Below are 27,304 nucleotides of genomic sequence, written 5' to 3' on the forward strand. Positions count from 1 at the left end.
TCTTTTGTTAGATTATTCTTTACTGAATTAATTTTGTACATATTGGTTCGGCCCCTCTTTCCCCCCACGATAAACTCTAAGAGCAAGGAACTAAGGAACTAGTTCCTCCCCTGGTATTTTTACTATAGCATTTAGCAGGGTGCCTCACACATAATAGATTCTTAAAAATAGAACAGCCATTGGGCTGATTGGAATTTGACTCTGTCTTGAGTTCCTCTTTGTATAAAAATGAAGTCCGGTGGAGTAACTTCCCCTCAGTCATACTAGAGTCTAACCCTAATCTTAAACCAGATTATTTAGAATTTAAGTCCAGAGAACTCTATCTCATAGTAATCCAAGCAAATAGGAAGTCTTTTTTAGAAGGCGCGAATAGGCTTTTATAGAAAATGGCTTTCCTCATTTTCAGAGGAGTTTTTTTGGGTGCTAATTAAAGACCCTTGTGCTGTAGCCAATTGTCTATGAATCTCAAAGAGAGCTCACAAAAGCAAAACTAACTTCAAACTATTCATATTTCACAGTGAGAAATTTCACTTTTCTGTGTCTCAAAAGAAAGAATCAAAGCTGGCCATTGTGATAATTTCTTATAATCCCTGATGCTAAGGAGGCAGAGGCTGAGAGATTGAGCTCTGGAGTTCTGAGCTGTATTAGAGCTAAATCATACAGCACTCATTGGCTGTCTGTAACAATTCAAATACCAATTTCATACATACATACACACATATGTATGTACACATACATATACATATATACATGTGTTTCTGTACATATGTATACATGTGTCTATATGTGTGTGTTTTTCAACTTATAATAGTTCCAAAATATCTAATGTCTTTGGAGCCTCAAGTAGGGGATAACAAGCTAAATCAAGATGGCAGAAAGACTGAGAACTATCTTCCATGAGTGCAGTGATTCAATGTACTGGAGTTGTTTAACTTGGAAAAGGGGAGACTCAGCAGAAAAAAGAAAGAACAATTATTTTCAAATACCTCCAAGTTTATCCTCTAAAAATATTTATCTCCATCCTTCATATATTTTTCATGTCATCTGAAGAAGGAATAGACTTTAACTTTGCTTTAACCCAAAGAACAGAAAAGCACCAGTGAATGGAAGCAATAAAGAGAGTGATTCCAACTCCACATAAAGAAAAACTTGAATTAGAACTCCTATCCAGAAGTAGAAGGGGCCATCTCAGGAGGTAGGGAGTTTGCTGTTACTGGAAATCAGAATTTTTATAAGAGTGTAGATTTGGAACTGAAAGGGGTTTTAAAGTTCATTTATTCCACCATCCACACTACCCCTCCCCATCTCTGTTGATAGATGAGGACATGAAAAACTATAGAAGTTATGACTTTACAGAGTTCAACTAAGTATAGAGTTGAGATTCAAACCCAGGTCCTCTGGCTCCATATTTAGAATTCTTTTCACTTCATCACCATCCTGCCTCTTCAAACTTATCAGTTGCAGCATTTTTGCCTGAGTAAGGTTCATTTAGCAGACTCTGACATCTTTTCCAACTTTGAGATTCTGTGGTGAAGCTTCTTTTCAGAGCATTTGGGGAGAGGGGAAGGGATTGTTTTGAAACATCCTCCAGGGAGGACTCACTTCCATGAATCCCTTCCCATCTACATCATCCATATCAGTTTCTTTCTCTCCCCCTTTCATCCTCTTCCTTCCTTCCCTCCCCTCCCTTCCTTTTGCCTGCCTGGCAACCTAGAACCAAAACAACTCTGTAATTAAATGTTTATATAAAAGTGGTTTGTCCAGGTGCCACTGACCTTCTAAAGGATTTGGCTTAATTTTCTGAAAATCTCACCAAGAAATGTGACAAGTATAAGTCATTCAGCAGAAATTAACATCCAAAAAGGAAAGGGGAAAGCAAAAAGCTAGAAATGTGGGGGTAGGTTTTGGGATAGAAAATGTCCTATGTCATCTTAAGATCACATACAAATATCCTTGCTTTTAAGCAGCAGAACCCTCTCAGCAACTGGCAACAAAACACCAAATGTCTCTTTTTTCTCTTCCAGCTTCAGAGAATCAGTTTTAAAGGACTGCCTTGATTTCTAGATATTTTCACTTGGAAATATCATCAATTCTCAAAGCCAGTGCCTTGTTACCCCTTTCAATCCCCAAACCCAACCATCACTGGGGGAAGTTCTAGGACAAAGAAATTCTAAAATCTCATTCCCTTCGCCCTTTTACAAATTCCAGTACATAGCACAGTGCCTAGCACTTAGTACACCTCTAATAAATTTTAAATATGTGTTGACTGTTTGCCTTATTGTTTTAGATTCAAAACATGGAAAGCAAAGTTGATTGACTCAAGACTTTTTAATTTGATTATAAGTTTATAGCAGGAAGGAATTGTCAAGCTAATCCAGACCACCCCGTACCATTTTACAGATGAGGAAAGTAGGATTCAGGAAAGTTAATTGATCCAGTGAAAATCACCCAGGTTTTAAGTAGCAAAGCCAGGATTAGAACCCACAGCCTCTGATTCTACTGAGCTGCATTGCCTCCCTGATCTCCCAAGAATTTGTGAGTGACCCCTCCCTTCAGAGTTTGTAAGAGCGCTGGTCAGTAGAGATAGGAATCCGAGGATGGTGGCAGCTCTACTTCATTACAATAAACATGTGGTTTTATTTCCAAGTGTTCAAGTGTTTAACATTTCCACTTCCTCAGGAAAACCCGATTTCTTTCTTGCTCTTACTTTTGAAATGGAACGTGTGTTTTTGTTGGCTAGGGTTCAGGGAGGGATTGAAGCAATGAAGAAAATAGTTCTGAGAAGATTTCTGCGTTTTTGCCCATGCAGCCTAGTCTTTGGATCACTTCTCATCCGTGTAGGCCTATAGATCAAGGAGTGAAACTTGGGAATATGATCCAACTCCCACAGCCCGCAGAGTGAGGAGTAATTGGGACACTCATAGCTTTGGTTGTGTGGTCATTCTTGGGTCCTGTGCTGTCCCCACTGACTATGCGTTGAGCTTAAGTTGGGAAAACTTGGTTGGATTCCAAGTGTCCACATACCACAAGATCTTAATTAAGAAAGTCTGTTCTTGTTTCATGTCATTCGAAAAGAATGAACCCAGTGACGACATTTATTTATCTTTACTATCAATATTATCTCAGTTTTGAAGTCTACTGGGGACTCCGAGTCTTGGTGGAATTGGCTGTAGGTTATGAGATTTTAACCTCTAGAAAAATATGATCTGAATGTTTCTGGCTCATTTCTACAATGTAGATCTAGTATTTTATATATTTTTCTCAAGGAATATAATCTAGAAAGGAACAATATTGTGTAGTGCACGGAATAATACTGATACTGGAGCGAGAAAACCTAAGATTGAGTTCCATCCCAATCATGTATTAGCCATGTGATGGTGGGCTAGTCATTTTACTTCTCTTCCTCATCTATAAAATGACAGTGATAATAAATATGTCGGTATCTACCTCATAGGATTTCGAGAAAAGCACATTTCCTGTAAAAGCCAATGTAAGAGTGAGTTAGTTGTTTTTGTTATTCTTTTGCTAAAGGCCTATTCCAATTATTCATCATAGCATGAAGATGATCCTAGGTTGTTGAAGGCTATGCCAGTAGAACTCAGGGCCACTCTGATGGGGCTTTGAGTATGGGCCCCGGGGCCTACAATGTATCTGACATCCAAGGACCAATTTAAGTCAGAGATATTAATTATTAGGAGGCTAGCCACAGAGTGATTTTTTGGGGGGAGGAGGAAAGGTAAGGAGAATATCTAAAAGGAGCCATGGTATAATAGAAAGATGATGGATTTGGAATCAGAATTTTGAAATTCCTGGGTTCAAATCATAGTTCTTCTACTTGCTATTTGGGGCTCAGTTTGCTCATCTCTAAAAGGATAGGATTGTGCTGCATGTCTTCCAAATTTTCTTCCGTCTCTAATACAATATGATCCAATGATCTGCTGAGATAACAAGAGATCAGAGTAGTGATGAAACCAAAACCACTGGGTCGATAATATTTCAATAAGTTTAATTGTGAAAGAGGCATGAGGTGGGGAAGGACTGGTGAACTGGGAAAGGTCAAGGTCAAATGAAGGAGAAAAAAATCACTTCCAAGCTGAGGCGAGCATGGTATGTTACATGGAGGAGCAAAAATGAGGGAAGAAGGGCATTCCTCTTTTGAGATCTATGCATAGATAAGTTCAACAAGAGTCTGAAGTGTTGTTTGGTGGAGAAAAAGAGTAAAGGCAGGAAGGACATTTAAAGAAATTATTCCAGTAATCTAGGTGATGAATTAATGAAGGCCTGTTCAAAAATTGTAGTAGTAATAATAGGGAAGATACAATACATGGTAGGAGGTCATTGGGTATTTGTCATTAATGGCGCCAATGGAGAAACAGTTCGATCTCTCTCTCTCTCTCTGTGTGTGTGTGTGTGTGTGTGTGTGTGTGTGTGTGTGTGTCTGTCTGTCTTTGTCTCTGTCTCTCTCTCTGTTTCTGTTTCTCTGTTTCTTTGTCTCTCTCTCTCTCTCTCTGTCTCTCTCTCTCTCTGTCTCTCTCTCTCTCTCTGTCTCTGTCTCTCTTTCTCTCTGTCTCTGTCTCTCTGTCTCTCTCTCTGTCTCTCTCTCTCTTCTCTGTCTCTCTCTCTCTTTCTCTGTCTCTCTCTCTCTGTGTCTCTCTGTCTCTCTCTCTCTCTCTCTATCTCTCTCTCTGTCTCTGTCTCTCTCTCTCTTTCTCTGTCTCTCTCTCTCTGTGTCTCTCTGTCTCTCTCTCTCTGTCTCTCTCTGTCTCTGTCTCTGTCTCTCTGTCTCTCTCTCTCTCTCTGTCTCTCTCTCTCTCTGTCTCTGTCTCTGTCTCTCTCTCTGTCTCTGTCTCTGTCTCTGTCTCTCTCTCTCTTCTCTGTCTCTCTCTCTCTCTTTCTCTGTCTCTCTCTCTCTCTCTCTCTCTCTCTCTTTGTCTCTCTCTGTCTCTGTCTCTCTCTCTGTGGTTGTCTCTCTGTCTCTGTCTCTGTCTATCTGTCTCTCTCTCTCTCTCTCTCTCTCTGTGTCTCTCTGTCTCTCTCTGTCTTTCTGTGTGTGTGTGTGTGTGTGTGTGTGTGTGTGTGTGTGTGTGTTTAAGGCTCAAAGTTCAGGGATTAACACAAAGGTATGGCAGCTTTCCTATCTTTTCCTATGCCTTCCCTGGGCTTGTTTCCTAGGATAATATCACATCCTTGGCTGTTTTAAATGACACGTGAAGTTTTCAGCTACCCTGGCTCCTCCATTGAGCTTCTTCCTCACTGAAACTTGAGTGAACCTGAAGGGAGCGAGAATTCTTCCTCACAGATGAGGAAAAGCTTAATCGTTTGCCAGTATGATGTCTGATTTTGGCTTGGACCAGGCAACCTCTTCTCTACCATTCATCGTGGCATCAGGGTTCTGGCTTCTTCATGAAACCTTCCCATATCTCCCCAAACAGAATTATTCTCTCCCTTCTCCATATGCTCATAAAAGCTTTTTCCTCTATTCATCTTCCCACTTAATTATGAAACATAGTGATTTGTACCCCTTTCTTATCTAAACATAGGTGAAAACTATATACTTATTCTCAGAATAATGTTTTTAAAGGCATACAAATAGGTACATAGGAATATAAAGGAAACCAATTAAGCTGAAATATAGCTATCAACATAATTGTTAAAAGTAAGTTTATAGAGCACAGGTTAAGAACCTCTACAGAATATCCAGCTGCCAAGTCACATATCTAGCAGCTTCTGTTAAACTTCCAGTGGCAATGACTTTATCACCTTATAAGGCATCTCTTTCTATTATTGTTGGACAAGATTTAATTGATTAGTGTATCTTTACATTGAATTGATATTTACCTCCTTAGAACTTCCTCCTATTGGTGCTAGGTCTTCTTTATAGAATCGATTACACAATTTTAAAGCAGAAGCTCAGTTTATTGATGAGAGAGAGACTGTTCCACTTTGGGGTAGTTCCAACTGTTAGTACTTCAAAGTCTTATGGATCCATGATTTCATTGACTTGGATTTCAACCTTTACCCAACTCAATAATGAGTCTAATGTACCCAGGCAAATCTAATGCAAGGGAAAGTATGATAAGAGTAAAGGGGAGATACAAACAAAGTGCTCTAGGAGAATATGAAGAGGGAAATCTTTAACATGGTGGAGATCAAGAAAGGCTAAAGGGAAAAGGTGGCCACTGTTTTTAGCCTTGAAAGATTTTGAAAGAAAGAGGTAAAAAGGAAATTCTTTCCTGATATGAGGAATGGCCTGGATAAATACTCAGAGGAAAGATATATTACACACACTGAATAAGCAGAATAACTAGTAGCCAGGTTTGAATGTAACATAAAATGCTTGAAGAAATATAATGTAAAAAAGGATTGAAGATAGAGATTGACATCATAATACAAAAAGCTTTAAGTGCCTAACTAAAAAGTTTGTATTTTTTCCTATAGATGATGGGAAGTAATTGGAAAATTTTTGAGCCAGAAAGTGACAAAGTCAGATCTGTACTATTGAGTGTTATCTTGACAATTGTGTATCTGTTGAGTTGAGAGGGGAAAGACTGGAAGCAGGAAGGTCAGGGGATGACAAGGCTGTTACATTTCCCTGAAACAGACGTTCTAAAAGCTTTATCAAAAATTAGATTTGTTTGACGTGGCTTCTTTTTAGTGAACTCATTCTTATCCCTTGGAATTATTTCTTTCTACTCTTAAGTATCCACAAATTATTTAAATGAACATTCTAGACTATTCTTGAACTGATGTCAAGAACTGAGGTTAAGTTTATTTATCATTGGTTTCTAGAATCTTCCTTTTTCCCCTTTTTGAAAACTAGAACAATATTTTCTGTTCTCTATTTTGACACTTAATGTGTTCTCCAAAAATCCTTACTGATTATCGTAGTAAGATTAAATAAAATAAAAACAAATTTTATTTGGGGGGAACAAAAAAATCTTGAATTTCAGAAGAAATAATGAAAAATAGTTGGAATAAAGGTAGTATAAACTAGGTCTTAAGCTGACTTCATATTATAAAATAGTAATGATTATAAAACAGTATTATAAAATACTACTAATAAAAACCATTTTGTCCCAGTTAAAAAAAGAGAAGTGATAACAGAACAGACTAGACAAATAAGAATTAAAAATAGGCAAAACCAGTAACCCAGGATATGATACAAACAAAACCATAAATTATCTAGGAAATAACTCCATATTTCATAAGAATTGCTGAGGAAACTAGAAAACGTAGCATACATAAAACATACATAGCTAGCATATATAAATTAAATTTAGATCAACATTTTATAACATGTGTCACAATAAACTCAAGATAGATAATCTGAATATTAATTTATAATTTATAGTTCCACCCATTCTGGAAAGCCATTTAAAGTTATGTGAAGAAAAAGACTAAGTCTTTTGACTTAGAAATTGTACTGCATGGGTCACATCTTAAACAGGTCAGTGGTAAAAAGAAAGACCTCATATACATTAAAATACTCATGACAACATTTTTGTAGTGGCAAAAAACTGAAAAGAAAGTAGATGCCTATTGGGGCATGGCTAAACAAATTGTGGTACATGAATGTGATGGAATATTAATGAGTTGTAAGAAATGATGAATGTCGTTTATATAAAGAAGCATGAGTAGACTTATAGAAACTTGTACAAAGTGAAGTATGAGAAAAGAAAATATATGCAACTTTAATAACATAAGTGGAAAGAATAGTAGCAAATCAATTAAAATAGAATGCTGTGAAATTATACTGTCAGCATTTAGCCCAGAGAAGAGGTATTTAAAAGAACTGCAAAAGAACAATATGAACAAAAATTCCAAATCACTGAAAGAAATGCAAATCAAAACAATTTTAAAGTTTCATCTCACACCAGATAATAAATAGGCAAAGATGACAAAATAAGGGAATAGTCATTCTTGGCAAGGTTGTGATAAGATAATCATACTAATGCACTGTTGATGAAACTATAAATTTATAAAATGAGAGAGAGTTGTATGAAGGCAGTCTCATGTTTCTTTAAGATTTAAAACCCTCTGACTCCAGATTACCACTATGGCAATCTGAAATTTGTAGTTATTTTCAGGTGCTCAATCTGAAGTCTAGCTTTGCTTAGCATTTGCTAAGCATTTTTTTGAAATAGCATAATTAATAAGCAAAGCTGGGATGGTATTTGAAATAATAAACTTTTTTTCTCATTCTCAAGAACCCTTTGGAAACACTTGTTTTTATTGAAATCCCTGAACAAATATGTTTTGAAAGGAAGAGGAAACTGTTTCTTAAATGAGCAATCTCTTTAGGCATCATAGATTCAATTCAACTATATTCATGGATTTCATAATCTAAAAGGGAGAAGAGAACAGCAAGTAAATAAATTACCATAAAACAAATGGAATCTGTACAAGGAAAAAATAAACATCAGAGTACTACTTGAGGCCCATTGCTAGGATTGTATAGTGGTGAAAGTGCTCTGAGGGGGCAGCTAGGCGATTCACTGGATAGAGCACTACGAGTTCAAATGCAGCCTCATACACTATGTGACCCTACCTCTTTTGTTGAATCTACTGGAGAAGGAAATAGCAAATAATTCCAGTATTCTTGCCAAGAAAATGGACATTATGGTCCATGACAAATCAGATATGACTGAATGCCTGAACTACCACAATCACCACCCCCAATAGTACTGTGGGTCACCTTATATTTCTTATAGCATGCTTTAAGAAATATCATCCATCCATGTTTCTCCTACTTTTAAGACACATAGTATAGGTTCTTTTGTTGATTATGTAATTTCTCAATAAAGGTTTGTTGATGACAAATATATGTGACAGAGTAGAAAGATTTCTGGACCTTGGACTTGAAAATGCAGGAGTTTGACTTGAATATCTTCTTGGAGTTAGGAGATCAAGGATGGTTTGAACCCTTGGCTCTGCCATTAGCTTAGGTGACCTTGAACAAATAACTTTTTTTATGAGTCTGTATTTTCACTTGTAAAATGACAGGACTAAATTAGAAGTTTGTCTTTTAAGGTCCTGTCCAACTCAAATTTCTATGATTCTATGATGATGAGACAGTTGATAATGCTGATTATGAATCCTTTTTAACTGCTTATTAAGTAAAGCTGAATCTCCTTGGACTTGTATTTAGTATGGGTTTTGCTATAGTTGTGTTACTGTAGAGTTATATGGTTTTTTTTTTAAATACTATATTTCTTTTAAGAAGTTCTTTAAGACTTTCAATAATTATTCTGACTTTTCTCTTTAATCAGTTTCCTTCCTCTTAAAATGAGGAGGTTATTTTGTAATTATTCAGAAAAAGTTACTAAAATTATTTATACCCTTTGATCCATAGCTTCCTTTATTGATATTGTATTCCAAGGAGTTATTAATACTAGTAAGAGACCCAAAAATATTTAGAGCAATTTTATTTATGATAGCAAAAAAAAGTTGGGAATAAAATAAATACCCAATGATTGCAGAAACACTTAATAAATAATGCTTTATAATATGCAATGTACTATGCAATATTGTTGTACCAAGAAAAATGATGGATGTGAGTAATTCAGAGAAACATGGGAAGACTTCTGAAGAAATGCAAGGTGAAGAAAACTTAGATAAAAGAATCAATGGTTAACATAAAGAAACAATTAGACTGGTCAGTTATAATACCAACTTAAGTACCTTACTATCAAGATTGAAGGTCATGGGTATCTCCTTTCTGTTGACAGTAGTTAAATTGTTGGGAGTGAGGAATGTATTTTGTAAGGGGGTTTGTTTTAGGTTGTCTTTTTTTAAAAAATTGATGAATAAATTTAAAAAAAAAGCAACTGTATGTGGTGATCTCTAAGAATCTTTCCAGTTATAATGTTCTAATGCTTTGATTCTAGTATGAATTGAAGAGGTTGGATCATATTTCCAAAGAGTGTTTTTTTCACATCTGGTATGGAATGTATTCTGCTGTTAGCCTGTCTGCCCTCAGGCTCCAAAGCCCTAAGCACTGGGCCCTTTTCTGGGTGACTTGGGGTGATACACTCTTGACATTTTTTCCAGTTTATTTTGTACCTTCCCCAATCTGGTGTGTTGCTGGGCAATCTCAAACTGATCCTCTTAATTGTATCAATATGCTGATGTGGAACTTTACTTTCTTAAGTCAGGAAATCCTAATTATCTCCCAGGAGGCAAATTGATGATGGAAACAATTTCCTGAAATCAGTTTAGTAACATACTTTTTTTTTTTTTTTCATATGAAAGAGCCTCAGGATTGGTAACTAGGATTGAATTTCTTGTTATTTTCTTAATTTCTTGTTCTTTAAATTAAGCAAGAGAAATTTTTTGGATATATGTTTAAAAACTGGCAAAGCACACATTTTCTTTGATTTATATATTAGTTCTTTTAAAGTAAATTTTCAGATAGGTAAAAACACAGTGTAGTAGAAACAGCACTGGTTTCAGAATGGAGACATTCTAGTTAATGCAATTTAATTCAGGAAGCACTAAATGCCTTCTATATTAGGCTGGGCTCTGTGGTTCCTGGCTATTACCCAAAGACAAGTCACTTGGGGACAAATCACTTTACTTCCCTAAGCCTCAGTTTACTCATTTGCCAAATGAGGAAGATGCCCTGGTTTCTCAAGTCCTTTCCAGCTTTCAAATGCTTTGAATCTATAAATTTGAATGAAACCGATGCTTGTTGGGCAGATTCTACAATATAAATATGCATTACTGTGGTGCAATAATAATAGCTTACATTTTCAAAGTGTTTCATGGTTCTGCAAAGTGTTTTCCTCTCAGCAACCCTGTGAGTTAAATAAAAGAAGTCGTTATGGTGAGGCAGCTGTTCAGGCAGTGAGGTGGCTAGAGAGCTGGTCTTAGAGTCAGGAAGTCCTGAATTCAAATCCAACTTGCACACTTACTAGTTGTATGACCCAAGGCAAGTCACTTAAATGAAAACTTCAGTTTCCTCATTTGTAAAGTGGAGATAATAATAACATCTATTTCTATGATTGTTGTGAGGATAAAAATGAGACAATATTTGTAAAGCTCTTTACAGACATTAAAATATTGTATGAATGCTAGCTATTATTAGTTCTCTCATTTTGCAGATGAGGAAAGGGTATTGACTTGTCGACAATGATATTAGAGCTATTATATGAATTCTATGTTCCTTGATCCCAACTCTAGTACTCTATATTGAAATCTGTGGTGTCTGTAAAGCAGATAGGAAGAAATCCTTCTCAGGGAGAGGAGAGAAGGAAGAGAGAGAAAAGAGAGAAAGTAGTTTCCTCTATGTCCTACCTGTGAGCTGAAAACTTACTGTTGTGACAAAAATCATCATTATAGGTACTTAATAAATGTTGGTTGATGGTGCTGATGTTTTGGCAAACTGTATTGCAGATAGTAGGGAGAAGGATAGGAAGTCACCCATTTATTCTATTTGTTAATAAGACTATCCTTGATGATCACACACACACACACACACACATACACACACACATCTTTCTCTCTCTTTCTCTTTCTCTCTTCCTCCCTCCCTCTCTTTTTCCTTCTCTCTAACTCTCTCTGTCTCTGTCAGTGTCTTTCTCTCTGAATGTGTGTCTCTGTCTTTCTCTGTATTTACATATATAGGTATCACATATATACACATATGTGTAACACACCCATACATAAACATACCTTAAAAGTGTATTGTGCTTGTATGTGCATGTATATATATAGCAAGTAAATATTCTCTCATTAAGACAGACAAACCTATTCAATTATTGCATCCTGAATGAGTTACTAACCCAGTTCTAGAGGGTATGTGTTCTGCCTTGTCTACTATGTTGAAACAAGTACAAATTTCTTTAAAAGACAAATATCATTGCTAGAGATCCTCTGACCCTTCTTGGATTTACTGGAAAGCATCTTCTTAGCTTTAGATAATGACTTGAGATTCAGTAGACCTTGACTTCCTAGAGTGCCTTGAGGTTCTGCTTCATTTCTCTGCAAATGCTTAAAGGAACTTGTTTTGAAGCCCCTTCAGTGAGGACTGATTCAACCCCCTTGATGCTTCCTGCTTAGGCTTCTCTGGACATTCTTAATACCATTCTAGAGGAGCTGAAGTCTTCATTTTTTCTTTCTTTTTTTGTGTTTTAGGTCCTAATGATAGGTTCATTTATCTTTATTTAGGGGAAGAAAAGAGTTCTAATTGGTGATTATCCATCATTGTATTTATTATGTAGCCTTGATTGAGTGATTTTGCTTCATGGGAATATTCCCACAGCTTGAAGATGGATGTAATTGTGGCACTGACAGCTTGTGTAGCCCTCACATGTCTGTTTACGGTATTATGTGTTTAGAACAGACTTGTTTCCATACTGACAGTAACTGCCATATGGCAGGAAGAGAGTTTCTCAGAAGAACCCTTAAGGAAACACAATATGGCACATGGAATTTCATACTTGTTTTTAGGATCTGGGAGAAATGAGGAATTTCTCTTTTAAATCACATAAACTGCTCTGTTCCCCCCCTTCCCCTTTAATTTGTGAATTTTGACACAAAATAATTCACTTTGGTTTCCTTTTTAGGAACAGGAAAAGTGAAATGATTGCAAAATGATCCATTTTCCCCCCTCTGTGATGTTTTCTTGTCCTGGGAGCTCACACTCTGTTTGAAGGATATCTGATTTAATTACCATCAGCAAGCATTTATTGAACATTTATGTGCCAGGCACAATACTAGGCACTGGGGATACAAAACAAAGACAACACAGCCCTCATCTTACATTACTTACATAACTACTGGAGAGAGACAACATGTACCCACATAAATACAAACAAAATTTATACAAAGGAAATGCAAAGTTAAAAAAAGATGGGTGGAGAGTGTGATCATGATAAAGTAGTCAGAAAAGGCTTGAATTGGCTTATAGAGGGAATAGCATCCATATTTAATTGGATATTTTCCAAGGAAAAGAGGATAACATAGGGGGGAGTGCAGATAAAAGGGAGGGAAGATTGGGGAAGACAGTAATTAGAAACAAAATAGACTTTTGAGAAGGGAAAGAGTGAAAAGAGAGAGAAAAGGATAAACAGGCACAAGGGGGCAGTGAGAACTATGATGCAGGGAAATACATAGTAATCATAATTGTGAATGTGAATGGAAAGAACTCACCCATTAAATGGAAGCAAATACCAACATGGATTAAAAAAGATTCTAATAATATATTGTGTACAGGAAATATACTTGTAGCAGAGAGATATACATAGAGTAAAGCTAAGGAGCTGGAACATAATCTATAGTGCTTCAGTTGAAGTTAAAAAAAAAAGCAGGGATAGTTATCATGATGTCAGACAAAGTAAAAGCAAAAATAGATTTAATGAGAGAAGATGAACAGTGAAACTACAGTTTGATAAAAAGGTATAGAGAAATGAATTAATATCAATACTAAACATACATCTGAATTCTAAAAGGAAAAGTTAAATGAATAATAGGAGAAAATAGACAATAAAAGTATACTAGTGATGGACATCAACTTTATACTTTCAGAATTTGGTAAATCTAGCCAAAAAAATTCAGCAAGTAAGAAGTTAAGAAGATGAATAGAATTTTTGAAAAGTGAGATATGGTAGACTTTTGGAGAAAATAGAATGGGAACAAGCTTTTTTTTCAACAGTATGTTGCACCTACACAAAAACTAACTGTGTAATAAATAGGACATAAAAACCACATAGCCAAATGCAGAAAAGTAAAAATATTAAATGGATCCTTCTCAGATTATAATATAATAAAATATATGCAATAAAAGGAAATGGAAACATAGATTGAAAATTAATTGGAAACTAAATAATCTAATCATAAAAAATAAAACAGAAAAATAGAAAAATTTCATTAAAAAGAATGACAATGAGATAATATACTATGATCTATGGGATACAGACAAAGCAGTACTTGGTGGAAGGAACACTTACATCAATAAAATAGAGAAAGAACAGATTAGTGAATTGAATAGAGAAAGAGAAAAACTAAAAAGAGAAAAAATTCAAAATCTCCATTTAAATGTCATGTTGAAAATCCTGAAAATCAAAGAAGAGATTAATAAAATTGAAATAAAAACAAAAGACAAAACAATGAATCAGTAAATAAAACAAGAGCTGTTTTTTATAAGGAAAACCTAATAAAATAGATAAATTGGTTAATGTGATTAAAATAGCAGTTTGACAGCTTTGTGAAGGATATAATTGGAGAAGAAAAAGACATGAATCAGAGATACAAATTGAGAGGCTATTGTAGTAGTCAAATAAACAACAGTCACCACAACAATAGAATAAAAAAGCTGAACACTCCCAATTCTTGCAACCAAATCACATAAGACAATGATTTTGACTTATCCTTCTTTCACTCTTTTTTGGATACCTTGCTATGTCCAGGAGAGAAACTCCTATAGTACCCTGATCCAACAACTAACTTCCTGGTGTTGCAGTTCCTGCTACCTCAGCCCCCATAACTACTGAAGAGTAAGAAAATAGCATTTGTTACCAGAGTCCTTGGTGCTATCAAATAATTTAGCATTGGAAATTGATATAGTTTTATGATACCAGAAAGATATTTTATCATCTATCTTGGTGTGGTAACCAAAGGACCACTGAGACTTTCCATCTCTCCTGAAGCTATATCTTCCTATGTGTGTTGATTCTATTCTGGAATGTGAGCTTCTTGAGAGAAAGGACTACCTTGTTTTTCTGCCTGATCCTCATACAGTGTTTGGCATATGCAATACTTTTTTCACTTATTCATTCACTGAATTGTTCAGACCAGAAGTGATAAAGTTCTGAACCAGTAAAATAGTTATGAGTGGAAGAAGTGAGTGGGTAGGAGAAATGATGCAGAGGTAGACTTAATAAGACTAGCAATGGATTGGATATGGGGCATGAAGGAAAATGAATAGTCAAGGGTGACTCAAGTTTTGAAACTGGATGGCTAGAATAATGATGGTACCCTCAAGATAAAAAGGAAAGTTAGAAAGAAGTTTGGGGTGAAAGATGATGAGCTCTATTTTCTCTGTAGCATTTGTAGGACATCCAATTGGAATCAGGAAATAGATAAGAACTGGATATATAGATCTGGTATTCATTTACATAAAGGCAATTGAAGCTATGGGAGGTGATAAAATCAAGAGTAGAGAAATGAAAATGAACCAGGGGTATACTATATATATGATTACAGTAATATTTTAAAAGTAATTACATAGAGTGTGTGTGTGTATGTGTGTGTGTGTGTGTGTGTCCAACCATAGATAGCAAAAAGAGGTACTGAATATATTACTAATAATTTGACAATGACACCTGATTATTTGTCTATTTTTATTGCAAAAAAAGATTGATAATAAAATAGAAAATTTAGTAAATGAAGGGAGAAAGGAGAAGAACACTGAACTTGAATTCTGGAGAACTAGACTGAGAATCAGCTTTACTATGTAACTTTGAGAAATTCACTTTAACTTCTCTAGACTTCAGTTTCCTCATCTTTCAAATGTGAGGTTTGGATGAGGATCATACTCTGATAATCTTTTCTAACACCTTATGTAAACATTATATGTTCTAAAGTCCTTTCCAGCTCTAATGGTCCTAGCTAATGGGATAGGTCAGTTAGTTAATCAATTAGCATGTATTAAGCATCACTCTGTGCCAGGCATTATGTTAAGTTCTGGAAAGTCAAAATAAGGCTAAAATAAAACCCACAAAATAGTGCGTGCTCTTAAGGAGCTCATAGTCTGGATGAAAAAATATTCAAATAACTACATATAAACAAGTTCTATGCAGGATAAATTGGGAGTCGTCTCAGAGGGAATACACTAAAATTAAGGAAGAATTGCTGAAGATGGGATTTTAGCTGAGACTTGAAGAAATGTAGTGAAGTCAAGAAATAGAAATAAGAAGCAGCACATTCTAGGCAGTGAGTACCAAATGAAAATTCTTGTAGTTGGTAGATGAAGTGTTCTATGTGAAGAATAGCAAAAAGGACAGTGTCATTGGATGCAGAATATATGGAGAGGAGTGAGGATAGGGTTTTCAAAGTAGCCACATTAGATGATGCCAATAAAAAAAGAAATCAGGTTATAAAGTCTACAGCCAAATGGTATTCATAAAATGACTGTACTCAACTGGACTTTCAATTTGGTGTCCAGACCTTGAAACATTCTTGAAACATTAGTTTTGTTCAACATATTTAACATAGCCATTTTATTGGAAATATGTGATCAGAATTTAAAATAAAAATATTTTCTGAACCTCTTTCAAAACTCCTCCTAAAAATGTCATTTGTGGCCAGTTTGTTTTGGCTGCATCGCTGACATTTTTAGTATAATTTATAAAATCTTATACATGACATTAATTGTTATAATTCACTTGTCAGAAATTGTACTGATTTTTTCAAATTTTTGTTCTATTTTGTTTTTATTTCTTTGTACCTGGACTATTGAGATTTTACTAAAAGATTTTCCTGTCTTCACTCTATCTTCTTTATAATCTTTTCTTCACATTGTTACTAGGTAGTCTTCTTAATATATCTCTTTGACTCAGGTGTCTCTCTATAAACCCTTTTCTGTTTCTTAAGGGCTCCCTCTTGCCTAGTGAATACATAGTATCAGTTCCTAATCTTGATATTTAAGATCTCCCATAATCTGGCCTCAAATTATGTTTCCATTTTTAGTCATAGCATTTACTTTCATCTACTCTGTATTTCAGTCAACCCACTATCCCTACCATATTTTAATCTGGTCCTCTCCTATTCCTATATCTTGGTTTATGCTGCTCTCCATAGTTAGAAAAGATTCTCCCCATTTCTGTCCATTAAAGTCATTTTATTTTAAAAATCCAACTCAGGTGTCACTTTTTCCATGAAGTCTTCTATGACCCCTTTCTCATTACCCCCCATTTGAAAGTAATGTGTCTGCTTTTCTCCTAGCACTCTTCTTGCATTTCTTCTATCCTCTCATAACCCGGTTATTTGTTCTCATGGCAAGCATGCCATTTCCCTCTTATTAGATTATAAGCATCTTGAAAACAAGGGATATATCATATCTATTTCTGTATCCATAGTGTTTAACTTAGTGCCTTGCTAATAGAGATATTTAATAAACATTCAATAAAAATTGATTGCCATTAAATCTCTGTGTGAGAGAGAATGATTAGTCATTCTCTGTCACACAGAGATTTAATGGCAGCCAATTTTTCTCACTCCCGGCGCAATGTTTTTATATTAGCTATGTGATCTTGGGCAAGTCATCCTCCATCTTGGAGGTTTATTGCCTCATCTGTGAAATAAGGCTATTTGACTAAGTAACTGTAAAGCCCCTAGCTCTAATCCTATGATTCCATGAAATGGTTTCTGTTCCAGATAATTCTCAAGGGTTGGAAGAACAAGGACCAAGTTGGTTGTATCATTAAAACCCAATAATTTCGAAGACACATCATAAAGCAAATATATACCTTTTTACTGTATTTATCTTCTTTTTTTTTTTTTTTTATTGCCTCTAGACAGAGATTACTTCAGTTTGTGTGACAAGCAGCCAATCGGAAGACTTCTTTTCCGGCAGTTCTGTGAAACTCAGCATGAGCTGGAGTGCTGTATTAGGTTCCTTGACTCTGTGGTAAGTCAATGCTGTTGATATTTCTAATGCTTTGTTGCTCTTTAGCCCTTGGTAATAAACATGTTAAAATAACAACATAATCCTCTCAGTTCAAAAAGAGAAAGAATAAATCTTTTTTTTTTTTTTTTAAGAAGTCCTCAGTACTGGCTTAGCTACATTTAGTTTGGTGGAAATAATCTTGGGTGGCTGATTTGGAGGCCCAGATACTAGTTTTAGGACTAACAACAAACTGTGTGAAACATAGGAACGTTAAGCCCCTGCTCTGGGCTTCAGCCTTCTTATCTTTAAAATAATAGGGTTGAACTAATAACTAGATGATTTGTAAGTCCCTTTAGTTTTTACATTATGCAAATCTAATGCTTACAATGGTAGTTGGGATTCTGGGTCTGCCTCATAGAGTCACAGTATCTTGTAGTTGGAAGATCTTTCAGAGATCATCTCAGCCAACTATATATGAATCAGGAATCCTTTTGTTAACATGATTAACTTTTTGGTAACACTATCTAGCTTGAAGACCTCTAGTGATGGAGAGTTTACATTTTTCAAAGTTGAACATTCAGTTGTAGATAGCATAAACATTAAGATTATTCCTTATATTCAGTCAAAATTTATTCTTAATTAATTTAATAATGATAACAATAACAATCACCATTTATATAGTACTTAAAGTTTTCAAAATACTATACATACTATTACCCCAATTTACAGATGAAGAAAATGAGACTGAAAGATAAAGTGATTTGCTTATGGTTACACAGCTAGTAAATTTCTGACGTGGTATTAGAAATCAGATCCTTTTTTTTTTTTTTGATCTATCAATTTTATTTTGTTTTTTAATAGGTTTTTATTTATAAGATATATGCATGGGTAATTTTTCAGCATTGATAATTGCAAAACCTTTTGTTTCAATTTTTCTCCTCCTTCCCCCCAACACTTCCCCCAGATGGCAGGTTGACCAATACATGTAAAATATGTTAAAGTATAAGTTAAATATATTACATATATACATGTCCAAACAGTTATTTTGCTGTACAAAAAGAATCAGACTTTGAAATAGTGTACAATTAAACTGTGAAGGAAATAAAAAATGCAGGTGGACAAAAATAGAGGGATTGGGAATTCTTATGTCGTGGTTCATAGTCATCTCCCAGAGTTCTTTTGCTGGGTGTATCTGGTTCAATTCATTACTGCTCTGTTGGAACTGATTTGATTCATCTCATTGTTGAAGATGGACACGTCCATCAGAATTGATCATCATATAGTATTGTTGTTGAAGTATATAATGATCTCCTGGTCCGGCTCATTTCACTTAGCATCAGTTCATATAAGTCTCTCCAGGCCTTTCTGAAATCATCCTGCTGGTCATTTCTTACAGAACAATAATATTCCATAATATTCATATACCACAATTTATTCAGCCATTCTCCAAATGATGGGCATTCATTCAATTTCCAATTTCTAGCCACTGCAAAGAGGGCTGCCACAAACATTCTTGCATATACGGGTCCCTTTCCCTTCTTTAAGATCTCTTTGGAATATAAGCCCAATAGTAACATTGCTGGATCAAAGGGTATGCACAGTTTGATAACTTTTTGAGCACAGTTCCAAATTGCTCTCCAGAATGGCTGGATATATTCACAATTCCACCAACAATGTATCAGTGTCCCAGTTTTCCCAATCCCCTCCAACATTCTGCATTATCTTTTCCTGTCATTCTAGCCAATCTGACAGGTGTGTAGTGGTATCTGAGAGTTGTCTTAATTTGCATTTGTCCGATTAATAATGACTTGAAACATCTTTTCATATGGCTAAAAATAGTTTCAATTTCTTTGTCTGAGAATTGTGTGTTCATATCCTTTGACCATTATCATTTGGAAAATGGCTTGAAGAAATCAGATCTTCTTGACTATAGGTCTAGCTTTTTAACCACATTTTTATCTCTTTGCCCCTAATTTTTCTTTCTAGGGGCCAAATAGAATGAATATAACACTTCTACAAATATTTGAAGGCAGCTACCATTAATCCCTAAATTTTCTTAACTCAAGCTAAACATCACCATTTTTTCCCACTGATTCTTATACGGAATTATTCCCATCACCTTCATCTGGATACATTCATAGCTTGTCATTATCTTTTCTAAAATCTAACTTCTAGAACTGGATACAATCTTTACTTCATCTGATTGGGAAGAAAACAATGAAACTATTACCCATCTCATTGTGATACTGTGCATCTATTCATTCAGATGAGGTCCACAGTGGGTTTTCTTATTGATTGCCACATCATCCTATTGAGCTTATCAAAGCCCAATATAAAACTTTTTTTCACAAGAAAAGCACTTCTCTTCCTCTCTTACCTCAAACCCCAAAGAGGGAATCAGCAGTAGGAATGGCCTGACACTAGTGATCTGACTGCTTGCTGGTTCCATTTAAACAAGACAAGGCTACTCTCTGGTGAGATCCTGTCACTTTTTCACATTTGGAATATCCTCAAGACCAAACTGAAGAATTCTTCACATGAGCATGAAGGTTCTATTCTTAGTTAGCCTGGTTGTATTTTGTGGTGTACCTTTTTGAACTTGCTCATTTTAGATATGGTTCCTGTTATCTTGTCTCTGTGTTCCTAGTTAAGAGTTCATTCTTTGTCCTGGTAACAACAGGAAAGCATCAAGGCACCTTGCTACCCTTGTTAGGTAACTATTGCCATATCTGTTCTTGCTGTGATCTCACTCAGAACCTTCTGTCTGAAAGGTTTGTTCAGAAGTGCTCTCTGTCTACTCTGGCAGCTAAACTGCATAGGAGTTAGAATGCTGGCAGGAGTCAGTAAATACTGAGTTCAAATGCAGCCTCAGGCAATTTCTAAGTATTTGATTGGTAAAATCATTTACCTTCAGTCTGCTTCCATTTCCTTGACTATAAAGTGGAGACAATAATAGCAGAATTATGAGGGTCAAATGAGATTGCATTTGTAAAACAGTACAGTATCTGATACATTGAAGTAAAGAAAAAAGTATTTACTTCTCTCCTTCTCTCTTGGAAAGCAAGATACCTAGAGGAGATAATAGTCATATGAGGAGTCTGTGCTGACCCTGCTAAAGTCACAGGTTATGATGAGTTGGAGTTAGAATAAACAGAAAATGTTGATGATGGTTAGGCCGGCAATGTGAAATCAAACTGATGTTTCTAATTGAGGCATACGTTTTGTGGAGATGTTAAGCTCTGTTAATACTTAAGTATTATATTGGTTTCTCAAAGATGTTTGCATTATATGAGACCAGTTTTCAAAATATTTTAGGGTTGATATTTCTAGTACAATGGGCATGAAGCTGTGGTTAGAGCCACAAATTTCTGAACATTGAGACATGAGGAAGAAGCCAGATTCAAAACATCCTTCGATTTAATTAATTAATTGTTTTATTCTTATTGATTAATTAATTAAAAGAATTTTGGATTCATCTTCTTTATTGTGGCCCTGAAAGAAAAGACTAATTAACTATCTTTCATTGGGTCAGAGAAAAGAAATTTACTTTTTAAATCCTTTTTCATTAGAAGAGGAGGCAGTATAGAGTCCCATAGAGGGGGAGTATCTGGGCCAGAGTAGTAAGGATATGAAATAAGCTTGTGGAATTTTCCAGTGACATGCTTTATTTGGCCCACTGAGAAATGTTATGAGGTAAAAAAAAAAAATCTAATGATGCTCATTTTCATTTGTTGTACAAACCAACTCTTTCTTTGGTACTACACCCACAACATTTGTAGGGGAAAATGTGGGATAGGACTTGTTTTTCATCACGGACTTATTAAGTAATTTTTACACATGCAAGATATTGACTGGAAAGGTGATTTGAGCTAAGGCCAATTCTGTCCCTTTGGCCCTTCTTCCCTAACTCCCATCAATTATTGGCATCTTTTTCTTGTCTTCCTTGTCTGTACCTTAGGAGATGATTGACGATCCATTACAATGTTTCTTTTGCACATGGAGAATTTTTGAGTTTCCCAGAGGTGGCCCAATGTCTCATTTGAAGAATATTTTTTTTCCAGTGAGGAATGAAGAATGAATGGGTAGGAGAAAGGGTCTCCCCAGCAAGATGAGATGCCAGAATTCTTCCTGGCAGGACATGCATAATTCACACAATCACTACCTCCCTGTGAAACTTCCACCAAGTCTGCCTTTTTAAAAAGAAGTCATCCTCTTTGGATTCTGACATAGCCCCTACTAAGGGGAATTTTCCTTGACTCTCTTAATGACTGCATTTCTCCAGTCAAGTAGAATACTATGTTTTTGTTTTTAAAAAGAGAGCTTGGGTAATTTTTATGACCACTCATACTGTTTCTAAGTCATTAAGCAGTCTACTTGAGTAATTAGGTCAAAAGCATTAGGACATGAAGGACTCTATGAAGATATTTTCATTACTTTCCCACGTTGGGGCAAGATGTTACAGAGTATGTTACTTTGAGGGTATGGTAAGGTAGTGTAATGCCAGAGAAACTGAGGCAAGATAGAGATTAGAGAGTATTTAATATTTTATTTGAAAGGGAGAGATATACTGGGACCAAATGGATCCATGGTGTGGTCCCAGGGCTGAATGAGATTATCATCTCCAAGAATCCAGCCAACAATGTGAGTTCTCAATGACCTATATACACATGGTTCAGACTCAGGGAGTAGATTGAGGCAGGGGTGGAGTCAGGGTGCTGAGAGCAGAAACGGGACTCTGACAATCCAGTTCTGACAGGGCTTGGGGGATAGGATGACTTAGTAGCGGGGAGGAATCCCGGAGATGGGGAGAGGCATCTTGATAAGATGGTATCTGACATTCTGGTAGCTTGGGATAGAGAGAGGCATTCTGATGTTCTAAAACATAAAATCTTTTATTCTTATCAAATATTTTGATAAAGACGGAGGGGAGGTTTTGCAGGACTGAGTTTTGAGCTGATTATTATAAACTGAAGCAGAGAAACTGAGTCAGGACTGGGTCAGAATAATTAGGGAGACTGAGTCAGAACAATAAAAGAGAACTGTGGCATAACAGTAGGGACAGATAAAAATGACATATTAGGTTTTTCTTTATGGTATAACAGAAGATCTGCATGGAACTATATTTTGATTTGGTACATGACTAATCAGGCAAATGTTAGAGAAATTTCAGATCAAGATATTTTTACCAACTTTTCTTGGGCAGTTCTCTTGGTTATTCACAAAGTCTTGTAGAGAATCTTTAGAACAAATGTGGAGCTAAAAGGCCCTCACAGGAAGTTCTGGATCATAGCTCTCCTTTATTTGTTCCTCATTGCCCCCCTCAAAGTTTGGGACTCAGGGAATATGAACATTTCTCTGATGGTAAGAGCACCTTTCATGGTAGATAATCACTATATAAACTGCCACCTGGTTAGATCCCATGATGTCATGCCCATAGGATTATCTCTGTTTATCCATTTTTCTGGAATATTGTTCTCTTGTTTGAAATCAAAGGGCCATTGATCTAAGCATGGAAAGCTTGTTTAGAATAAAATTTTTCTTAGTACAGCATTGCTACCTTTTTCTCTGAAGATTTATGAAATAAACTCAGTTTGTCTTTACTGAATGTTATTACCTCATCTCAGCCTCATCTCTTGCTTGAGCAGAAGAGAATAGTCTACAACTCATTATCTGAATGTGTAAAAGCCACATTAAAACTATACTAGCAATATTGGGATATCAGATCTTGAGGATAGAGCTGACTCAAAAATGTTTCTTTTCAAACAGTTGTGGAACTACAAAATGAGACAAAATGGCTTCTATTTGTGATGATCTCTAAGAAAGCAACAAGAGGAAAAAGAAATGCCAGATGTAGCCATGAATTTCTAAAGGAATACAAAAGCTGGGATAAAAGAGAGAGTGAACTAGAGAGATGGAAAACAGGACAATAAAGGTGGTGCATGAGTATTCCTTAGAACTGTCTCCCTTCTTACTACTTGAGGACTCTTCCCTTGGCATGAGTGAGAGTAAATAATCCCTTTCCCTTCTTCAGAACTTTCACTTATCTGAAACTAGAATTTGTAATTCCGTTAAAAAGAATAGAATGAAATGGAAGTCATGGAACTAGAAATGACTTTAGTTCAGTTCTTTAGTTTTATCTTTGAGGAAACCAAAGCCTGAACGATAAGGTGGTTTGCTCAAAGCCATACTACTGATGTGAAAAAAGGTTCTCTGGTTCCTGGTCTAATACATCTTCCACTATGTTTAACCTCTGATACTTATTGCCAGTCCGACTTTGGGCAAATTCAATAACTTTCTTGGGTTTCAGTTGCCTATATGAATATGAGTTGGATTGGGTGACCAGTAAAGTTCCTCCCATCATTTTATTTTTAATTCTATGAACCTATCTATTTTATGGATAAAAAAACTAAACTTATAAATACTCATCCTTACAATAATCCTGTTCTATTATTATGTTCATTTTGTAGTTGAACAAATGGTAATTGAGATTAAATGACTTGCTCAGGTCATATAACTGGTAAGTATATGAAGCTGTATTTGAATTCAGGTCTTCCCTACTTTAGGCCCAATACTCTATCCATTCTACCACCTAGCTGCTGCCATGAAGTAAGTCATCCAATTTGCCCTCTGGCACATAAACAGAATATGAGCTTTGAGCCCAAGTCTTTTGTTTGAATTCCTTTTGTACTATGATGAATTATTCCAAAATTTTCCTACTTTCACCTACTCCATTACAGCAGCCACCTAGCACAAACACAGGTAGGACAGGCCCTTCTTTTTCAGGTTTTATTCTTCTCTGGATATGTATCAGGTGCCTCCTAGCATGCCAGAAAAGCATTTATAAGCTTTTGAAGTCTGAAGCATAGCTTTATCAACTACCTTGGAGAGAACATTTGGTTATTTTAAGTAAATTATAGATTTGCGTATTATAGGTTTTTCATAAAAATATCTCCAAGAATTTTAGATCTGAAAGAGAACTTAGAAGTGAACCTTTCATTTTACAGAACAGAAAACTGCATCCAAGAAAGGGACACCTCTTGGGAACTCAGCTTCCTCCATTGTAAAATTAGGACATTGAACTAGTTGGGCTATAAAGTCCTTCCCTCCTCTAAATCTATAAACCCCCCCTCTGAGAATGTCTGGCTACGGAGGAAGCCAGAGCCAGTGTAGATAAAGATTTGGGTTCTTCTGAGTTGAGGGGTGGTAATGAGCAGAATCTATATAGATTTAAGAATCTCCACTGAGTGGGAGCTTAGGAAAAGATAACTGATGGTTACAAAAGCCAGAGACCTCATCACATGATTGACTTCATCTTCCTGTTAGGGCATGAAGAAGTCTCCTGAGTAAGGAGGTGACATAAAAAAATTAGTTAAAGGCCAAGAAGCATTCCACCCAGTGTTCTGTGCCCTTTTCAATCATCACCATGGTAGGTGAGACTTGGCAGGTAATTGTTTTTTTTGTTTGGTTGGTTTTTGTTTTTGTTTTTGTTTTTTACCCATTTAGGACATTTGCATTTGCTAAAATCATTCAAAGAATTTTTTTTAATGGAGAAACATCTTATATGGTACTGCTGCCATATGATGACAATATTTGTTTAGAATCTGCTTAGAGAGAGCTCAAGAATGAGATATTAGGTTTATGAAGGATGTTGGCTCTAGTATACATGTCTAGTCACACAGCCTGCTCCATAGAGACATTACACAGAAATTCATTTTTGACAGCTGTGTATACATAAGTAATTTTAAAAGGCTTTTCTCCCTCTCTAGCTCTTTTGTGTTTCACTTCTTATCTTAGAAAAGCATCACCTCCTATCCCCTCCTCCCTTCCCACCCTAAGGCTATTCTTGGGATGACTATAAGTTGTAAAAGACCAAGATAAGAGGGTCTGGGACAGTTTTAAGATAACTCATTTCATTCTCAGCTTTATTTTCAAGTGGGGAGGTAGTGTAGGAGCAGAGAGGGAATGGACTGAGAAGAGGAAAAGAAATTCCCAACTACCTATCTCTAGGTAATTAATTAGTGATTACTTCAAGTTATTGTAGAGTTGTTTCTGTGCCTATCTGACTCTCCCAATCTCGAAGGCAGAGATTGCATTCATCTTTGTATCTCATTCCAATCCTCACACAAGATCTTGAATTTAATAGTAGTAATTAAAGCAAAGAATCTGAAGTCTAGACACCAGAATTCAAATTCTGCCTCAGATACTTAATAGCTGTGTGACCCCAGGCAACTCACTTAATATGTCTGCCTCAGTTTTATCTACTGTAAAAATAATAGCAGGTAGTATCTCCCAGAGTTGTTGTGAGGATAAACTGAGATAATATTTATAAAGTTCTTTGCAAACCTTAAAATATTAATGTAAATGCTAGCTATTGTCATTTAAAAATATATTTATATAGTGCTATTTATATTGCACTTTGAAGTAAACAAAGTTTTTTCCTGCAACCATTCTATGAGGTAGGTTTTTGCAAGGATTATCACTCTGAAGTAATTTCCCAGAGACTACATACCTAATAAATGTCAAACTGAATGTTCAATAGATACTTTTTTGAAGAAAATATGCATCACGAGGAAACTGAGGCTTAAAGAGGGGGAGTAACTTGTCCAAAATAACACATACTAAGCATCAAAGTAGGGCTTCTTAATCTTTTTCTCCTGGAGAACTCCTTTCACCTGAGAAGTTTTTATGCAACTCTGAATGTTTAGGTATATAAGATAGGCATACAAATCAAACATTTATTGATCATAAGTCACAATTTCACTACCCCACATGGGGTCATGACCCACAGTTTAAAAAGCACATTGCCTTAGGCTTGTTAAAAGTTAAAGATCTTCCCAAGAAGTAGGATTTTCAAAGTAAATTAGGTAGAGAAATTACTTTAAAACCTTTATTCCCAACCCACTATTTAAAAAAAAAACATATCATTTAAATTAATTAATTAAAAAAACTTTTATTTTTTCCAAATACATGCAAAGATAGTTTTCAACATTAACTCCAGCAAACCTTTGTGTTGCGAATTTTTTCTCCCTCTCTCTCCCTCCCCTCTCCCCTAGACAAAAAGCCATCCAATACAAGTTAAACATGTTTAATTCTTCTAAATATATTTCCATTTTCATCATGCTGTGCAAAAAAAAAAATGAAATCAAAAGGGGAAAAAATCATGAGAAAGGGAAAAAAAAACAAGCAAACAAATAACAATAGCAACAACAAAAGGTGAGAGAATATTATGCTTTGATCCACATTCAGTCTCAATAGTTCTCTCTCTGGTTTGGGATGGTTCTTTCCATCACGAGTCTATTGGGAATTGCCTCAAATTACTGTATTGTTGAGAACAGCCAAGTCTATCACAGCTGATCATCATTTAATCTCTTTGTTGCTGTGCACAATGTTCTCTTGCTAACCCACTATTTCTTTTTATTTTTTAATAGCTTTTTATTTACAAAACATATGCATGGGTAATTTTTCAACATTGACCCTTGCAAAACCTTCTGTTTCAATTTTTCCCTTTCTTCCCCCCATCCTCTCCCCTAGATGGCAAAAAGTCTAATACATGTTAAATATGTTAAAGTATATGTTAAATCCAATATATGTATTGGATATGTATATATATATATATATTTATGTATACATATTTATAATCTTGCTGCACAAGAAAAATCAGATTTGGAAAGAAGGTAAAAATAACCTGAGAAGGAA

At 35.6% G+C, this 27,304-nt stretch overlaps 1 protein-coding gene across 1 annotated transcript in view; it reads left to right on the forward strand.

Annotated features, from left to right (window-relative positions):
• Window positions 1-27,304, forward strand: part of GRK5 (G protein-coupled receptor kinase 5) — a 306,115-nt gene that overhangs the window by 181,270 nt on the left and 97,541 nt on the right. Inside the window, exon 3 of the mRNA XM_051981523.1 lies at window positions 17,517-17,629. Within this exon, the coding sequence (XP_051837483.1) occupies window positions 17,517-17,629 (113 nt within the window). The remainder of the gene's footprint in view (window positions 1-17,516; window positions 17,630-27,304) is intronic.

Source organism: Antechinus flavipes, chromosome 2 (genome assembly GCF_016432865.1).
Source record: "Antechinus flavipes isolate AdamAnt ecotype Samford, QLD, Australia chromosome 2, AdamAnt_v2, whole genome shotgun sequence".
Lineage (NCBI taxonomy): Eukaryota > Metazoa > Chordata > Mammalia > Dasyuromorphia > Dasyuridae > Antechinus > Antechinus flavipes.